Genomic DNA, 6,994 nt, shown 5'->3' with positions numbered 1-6,994 from the left:
ATATTTAAAGAAAGTTTGCAGCACTTGACCAATTGCCCTGGTGAGCTGTCTCGTATACTGCGGTGACATATTTATTTTATTTACAATTAATGGAGGATTGGCACAGGAAAGAATCACCTGTTCCTCTCGTGCCATGCTATTGCATTTTCTTAAGCTAACGTTTGTAGTTCTTCCATTAATTGTAAATAAAATAAATAAATATGTCACCGCAATAAGAGACAGGTCAACTGGGCTAATGGTCACGTGCTGCAAACATTCTTTAAATATATGATTTTATTTGTAACTCATAGATATATGATTTATTTTACAGGACCAGAAAGGATAGTAGTCTTGCCATTCTTCCACGCCTTTTCAGGTTACAACACAGTTTCTTTTGTGTGTGGAAAGGGAAAAAAAGCGTATTTCAAGCTTAAAGCGCATATCCTGCTGTAACGGAGGGCCTTCTTCTTCGTTACACTCTTGATAGAGTGGTCGTGGCCATTATGAAAACTTTTGAGCGACTCATTTAACGACACGTCGCCATTCCTCCCGTAGAGCTGCTTTCCGTAAGCATTCGCTTACTGTGACCGACACACTGATTTGGTTTGGTCAGTACATCTCATTAGAGATCTTCCCCTAGCCCTGTCACTTCCTACTCTTTCTTGCACAACTAGACGTTCTGTCGAGGTTCCGTCTCGACGAGACACGTGTCGAAAGAAGTTGAGTACCGAGTTTTGCCCGTAGAAAGCAACCGCTCTTTAATGCCAAGCTCCTCAATAATTGATGCTCAGTCCATGATATGCCCAGCATTCGTCTCCAGCACCACATCTCTAGTGCATTCACTTTCTGTTTTTCGGATGCCCTTAGTGTCCATGTGAGACATACAGCATACAGAAAAGTAGGAAATATGAGGGATCTGACAATCCTGGTTTTAGTGGTCCTTGTAATGTTCCGGAGGGATTTAAATACGGTAAACAAAACAACATTGAGCAGCCAATTTTGGAAAAAAATGTTATTGTCTTGTATGACAAGTAAGAGTCTTACAATATTAAATCTGAACAGATTTGAATTACGAGATGTGAATTGGTCCTTAGACATTATTTTGATACTATGCATTGTGTTACAGTGTTCGGATCAGGTACAAGTACAAGTGTAAAAGAGTGCCGAAAAGTACTTTTTACAAAAAATAATCTTCAGTTAGAGAATCTGCCTCCAATGGAAGATGCGCTACCTACGTAAACATATTCTCCGTGCAGTTTACCAAGGAGGCTATGTTTGGGGACAGATTATAGCCCCTCAGCAACAGCTTCCATGTCCTGCTCACTGGAGCTGGTCCAAACAAAATGGTTATTGGGAGCCCATATGTACAAGCCTACATACCTGCGGCGGCTGCTGCTTGTTTAGAGCTTATTCGTTGCCGCTGCAAAACAAAATGCGCAGGGAGGTGCAACTGCGTTAAGAAAAAACTAAAATGCACGGACCCATGGGCATATAGTGGCAATTGCGAACAATATATATCTTACTCGTATTTTAACCCGCATTTTAATCAAATATCTGCTTTGTTAATTTTATCACATTTATAATAACTCTATTGGCGAAAGTTTTCCCAACATCTATATTTATACATTTAATTTATATTTGTATATATATCACGTCCAGAAGTAATTTTCTACAACCAGAAGAATAACAACTTATCAGAAACCATCGAAACATACTTAAAAATCCTAAACGCTGCATACCGCTCTTACAATGCAGGTACGCCGCGCGACACAAAACATTTTTTTTATCAGAGTTATGAAAAAAAAATGTTTAACAAGTTTACTATTCTATATAGTAGGATAACTGGGCTATTCACAGGTATTTTTTTTCTAGAGCAAATCCTCATAGTTTTAATTTTGTAGAGGATTTTCGAAATAAAAAGTGAAAAGATTTTTTTGGAATTTTTAATTTCTCGATTTTTTTGTATGGAAGAGTGAAAATTTAGTCACAGAAATGAATTTTTCATCCTCGAATTACACGAAAAAGACACCAAACTTGATATACTTGCTAGATGTATGCAGATATATAGCTTAGAGTGAGGCGCGCCGGAGCCACTTTTGCCCCCCCTCCCCTGCCCACCTGCTGGGTGGAACCTCTTGGCAACCGGGCTTAATCGGCTCAGATCATCCCCAGGAACACCTGTTCCAAGCGGTTTGCTTTGTCTCCAAAATGCAAGGTGGTGGACCTTAGAACCCCAGCTAAAATATGGAATCCCCCACATGACGCTGTAAACGTAAACACCATGCATGGCCGCTGTCAGCAATAACTTTAGATGACAAGTACTGCTTTATTTTTGGAATTAGGGGTCGTGCGTTAATGGCACTTAAAATTTACAGTCGTAAATACAAAATGGTTGCGGTGTTTATTTCCACAAGCATCATCGTTTAATAAAATTATTGTTCGAAAGTGGTTTTGTTTAATGTACGAGTATAAAAGTTTTTACAGTAGTACATCTGGTGCTCCATTACAACACCCTGTGCTATAATAATCACATTACGTAGCTGCGTCGAAAATTTAAAGGGCCATATCTACTGTAAAACGTTGTACGATACACGCGCGAATCGTACTTAATTCGCAAGTCTTGTCGATTTAAAACGGCTTTAAAACACCCCCTTCGGCTTGCCACTCATTGCGAATTTTCTATTTTTCACACTTGTATCGTAAATAGCTATTACAGTACATAATATGGTCCTATTTTCCCGCCCTAGTGCGTAAAATAGCACTTTTCGTGCGTATGTCAAAAGTTTAAAGGGCCATATGTACCTACTGTAAAACTTTGTACGATACATGTGAGAATAGGTAATTCGCAACTCGTGCCGATTTAAAAAACTCCCTTTGGACAAATTCTAATTTATCGCCTATCGTTGCGAATTTCCTATCGCACTTGTATCGTAATGTACCTACTAATTACTGTAGGTACGTTTGTGGACGGCTAGATTTAAGCTTAACTAGAGTAGCTGAGCTCTGCAGTCTCACCATGGAAAGTTTTGTCTATTTAGTAGCTTTAGATCTTTATCTTCCTTTAGAGCTAAATATTGTAAGGCAATGCAAATAAATACGAGTTTGTATGTGGAATGACTCTCGAGAGAACGGCGACCCTCATCAAGCCCCTAACATCGCCTCGGTTGCATTGGGAGCGGGAGTGTTAGGTTGACATACAAGGACATTTTATCAATGTATGCCCTGGAGGAACAGCGCGCCAACGATGCGTATGACGGGATGATCTATTGAAGAACAAAATGGCAATTCTGATTTTTATCTACTGGAGATTTTTCAGTCAGTACCTATCTATTATACAGTAGGTAATTAAGTGGATAATTTGCGACACTATGACCGTATCTATCGTGCGGGTTCATACAACTGATACCTGTTATGTACCTTTTAACGAGTAGGAGAGGAAGTTTGTTTATGGGTGATGACTGATGAATATATAAAATAAATAGTAATTTTAACATTTTGATTTGAAATGATTCCAAATCAATTTCGTTTGTTATCAATGTGTTAAATGTAGTTTGTTCAATTAGGACTACATGATAAACTTTTGTTGATAAGACAGATTAGCATGTAAGTAGGTGTAGATATGTCCGGTCCGGTGTAAATAAGTGCCACACATTTAGTTGGAGTATTACATTCGGCGCGAGTGTGTGTGACTACATGAGCATGTCGTGGGGCTGGTGGTGCGTGGTGAGTGCGGCGTGCGTCGCTGCCCTGGCGCAGGCGCAGGCGCCTGAGCGGGAGGCGCGGTTGGTGGCCACGGCGCAGGGCCCCGTACGCGGCTACCGCGCCGCTCACCAACACCACTATGAGTTCTTCGGCATTCCATACGCGACTGCACCTACAGGACCGCATCGTTTCAAGGTGCGGGAATACGCTGAGTAATGCCGCTAGGCTTGAGTCTTAACTTTAGTAGGTACTTTAGAATAGACCAAGCATTGCTTAGTTTGTACAAACAGCTGCACTCCTAACTGTACATCGGTGGACCTTATGCCTTTTGTAATAAGTTACAGTTAACAGTGTGGGCGATGGTATCTATCTTGAGAAATTAAAACAATCTCACGTTCCTACATAATTTTTCAGGTGTTGTAAGTACTGTTTCTTTGTTAATTTAAGCGTTAATAGTTTATTTAAGTGTTTAAATGACCTATGAAAATGTTTCAGGCACCTCTCCCTGCACCAGTATGGCTGGAGACATTGGATGCAGTTAACGACTCCATCATATGTCCGCAAAATAATTTAATAAAACAAATAGCACCAAATAAAGTAATGCAAGAAGACTGTCTTATTGTCAACATTTACGTTCCTGATACGGACCAAAAAAATCTTTCAGTGCTTGTCATAGTTCACGGGGGAGGTTATCAAGTTGGGTTTGGTAATTTTATGACCCCACGAGGCTTAATGAAAAGTAAAAAAGTGATTGCAGTGACGTTCAACTATCGGCTTGGAGTACATGGGTTCTTGTGTCTTGGCACGAAGGATGCTCCAGGTAACGCCGGCATGAAAGATCAAGTGGCTCTGTTGAGGTGGGTTAAAAAGAACATTAAAAAATTTGGCGGAAATCCTGATGATGTCACAATCACCGGTTCAAGTGCTGGAGGATCTTCAGTAGATTTATTGATGTTATCAGATATGGCCAAGGGGCTTTTCAATAAAGTAATTCCTGAAAGTGGCTCTAATGTAGCCGGCTGGAGCGTTCAAATTGATCCCCATAAATATGCGATAGATTATGCTAATGACATTGGTTTTCGAAACGTCGAAGACGTCTATGCTTTAGAGGAGTTTTATAAAAATACCCCGTATGACTTACTATTCTATAATTTGGTTTTGGATAAAAAAGATTCTACTTTTGGTTTCGGACCATGCGTTGAGCGAGATACGGGAACTGCAGTATTTCTCAGTGATTCTCCTGTTAACATTATAAAACAGGGTAAATACCGAAAGGTCCCCGTCCTGTATGGATTTGCAAATATGGAGGGCCTTTTGCGTTTACTTCAATTTGAAAGTTGGCAAAATGAAATGAATTCTAATTTTACTCTCTTTTTACCTTCCGATCTGCAATTTGAATCTGAGCAACAAAGGGCACAAGTTGCGAAGGCGGCCAAGGAATTTTACTTCGGTAATAAACCTGTAGAAAAAGAGACCGTGTTGAATTATATAGATTACTTCTCAGATGTGATTTTTGCGTACCCAGCGCTGAGGTCAATGAGTTTGCAGGTGGCGTCAGGAAGCAAGTCTATATATTTATATGAATATTCTTACCCCGTTGAGGTTTTTGCGCCTTACTTTAAGCCACCCGGTGAGATTCCAGAATATATGTCTAAGATCCGCGGAGCGCGCCACACCGCTCAGACGGATGCTGTACTCGAGTGCTCTCTGGACGTACATATGAAAGATGAGGAACCTGAAGCCTACCGGAAACACAAGGCGCTTATGAAGGAGCTGTGGTTGAACTTTATAACTACCGGGTGACTATTTTTTGTACATTTTCATATGAAATTCCTTAATTTCAATAATTTCTAACTTATTTTTGTTTAGTGGCTTCATATTTACAAGTATTTACTTTCGGCTCACACTATTACTGTCACACACATAATATATATTTAGGTACTACTTAAGATTAAAGTCCACACAATTTTGATATTTAATATTTATGTAAGTAGGTATCGGTGGAATTCTACTTCGTTCGGCGATTTTTGGATTTTAACTAAAGATATTTAATGTAATATAGTAATTATGAATAATATGATGTTTTTATGGTTCCAGTAAGCCAGTGGGCGCAGACGCAACCGCGGTGCCGGGCTTGGAGTCGTGGGCACCGGCGGGCGACAACTGCTCGCCGCACGCATCTCTGGGCGAGCGCATGGAGGTAACCTGTCTCTTCTTCTTCTTCCTTGCGTTGTTCCGGCCTCATAGGAGCCTGGGGTCCGCTTGGGAAAGTTAGAAAGCGACTGCCTGACCTTCCAACCCAGAGGGTAAACTAGGCCTAAAAGGACTAGTTTTTGATAGTATCTTCTCAAGACGTTTTTAAAGTAGACTAAATTTGCTACAATACGAGAGGAATCATCTCTGTAGATCGAATAGTTTCTGAGATAACCCTTTTCTAACTTTATATTTTTTTGAAATCGAATTTTTAGGCTAAGTGAGTGCAGTGAGTATGCACTTTTGTCTCGATGCCGCCAGGCACGATTGTTCCTAAGGTCAAATAAAGCTGATTTGGCTCGGTAGCCACGTGATTGTTCCGTGCCTACCCCCCAAAATAGGAGGGGAAAAGGTTGGATCCCCAGGTCCAATCTATGCTATATTCCTTCCTGCTCTTAGCAACTAGGGCAAGTTATATATCAAAAATATTTTTTGATAGAGTAGGGTTATAATTTTCGATTTTTGACAAAGTTATGTTCGGCGCTCGAGGACAATAACTTGGATTATTCATTAATAAAATAAAATAATAAGTGTTTCTCACTTGCGCGTCAGCATAGATAGAGTCAGGCGCGCGACTTAGAGCATTCTGTGCAATCGTCATAAGTTAAATACTTCAATTTTGCAGCTCATGGAACCCATCTGTAGTTATAATGATGACCGCAAGTATGGATAAAATTGTATTAATGTAATTAAATCTTGTATATTGGACAGATGCGTGGATCCCTCCTCGAGGCGCGCCGTAAGTTCTGGGACGACATCTATGCGAAGCACTACCGCGCGCCCGCGCCGCCGCCGCCGCCGCCCGCCCGCCACACGGAACTCTGATCCACCCAATAACATTACTTAGTTACTTATACCAAATATATTCAATAATTTAAAAGAAATCATATGTATTTCAACATTTTTGCTTAGAATAAGTCCTGGTAGAGTTTTTCTCAAAAAAACTCTCTTTAACACCAAAGAAGATTGATTTTTTCTCTTTTTAATTATAAGTAGGGTAGGTGCTAACACATACACTACTTATAGTAGATACTGGGCTTAAGTACCTACCTATCTCGTA

At 40.2% G+C, this 6,994-nt stretch overlaps 1 protein-coding gene across 1 annotated transcript; it reads left to right on the top strand.

The window, feature by feature from the left end:
• The first annotated feature begins 3,653 nt into the window (after positions 1 to 3,653).
• Positions 3,654 to 6,759, top strand: LOC134679294 (esterase E4-like). The gene is made up of 4 exons (XM_063538191.1): positions 3,654 to 3,876; positions 4,177 to 5,480; positions 5,779 to 5,881; positions 6,646 to 6,759. The coding sequence occupies exons 1-4, from the start codon at positions 3,673 to 3,675 to the stop codon at positions 6,757 to 6,759; spliced, it is 1,725 nt and encodes a 574-aa protein (XP_063394261.1). The 5' UTR covers positions 3,654 to 3,672.
• Positions 6,760 to 6,994: the final 235 nt, after the last annotated feature.

Source organism: Cydia fagiglandana, chromosome Z (genome assembly GCF_963556715.1).
Source record: "Cydia fagiglandana chromosome Z, ilCydFagi1.1, whole genome shotgun sequence".
NCBI classification, from domain to species: domain Eukaryota; kingdom Metazoa; phylum Arthropoda; class Insecta; order Lepidoptera; family Tortricidae; genus Cydia; species Cydia fagiglandana.
This window is presented reverse-complemented; position numbering and strand designations above follow the sequence as displayed.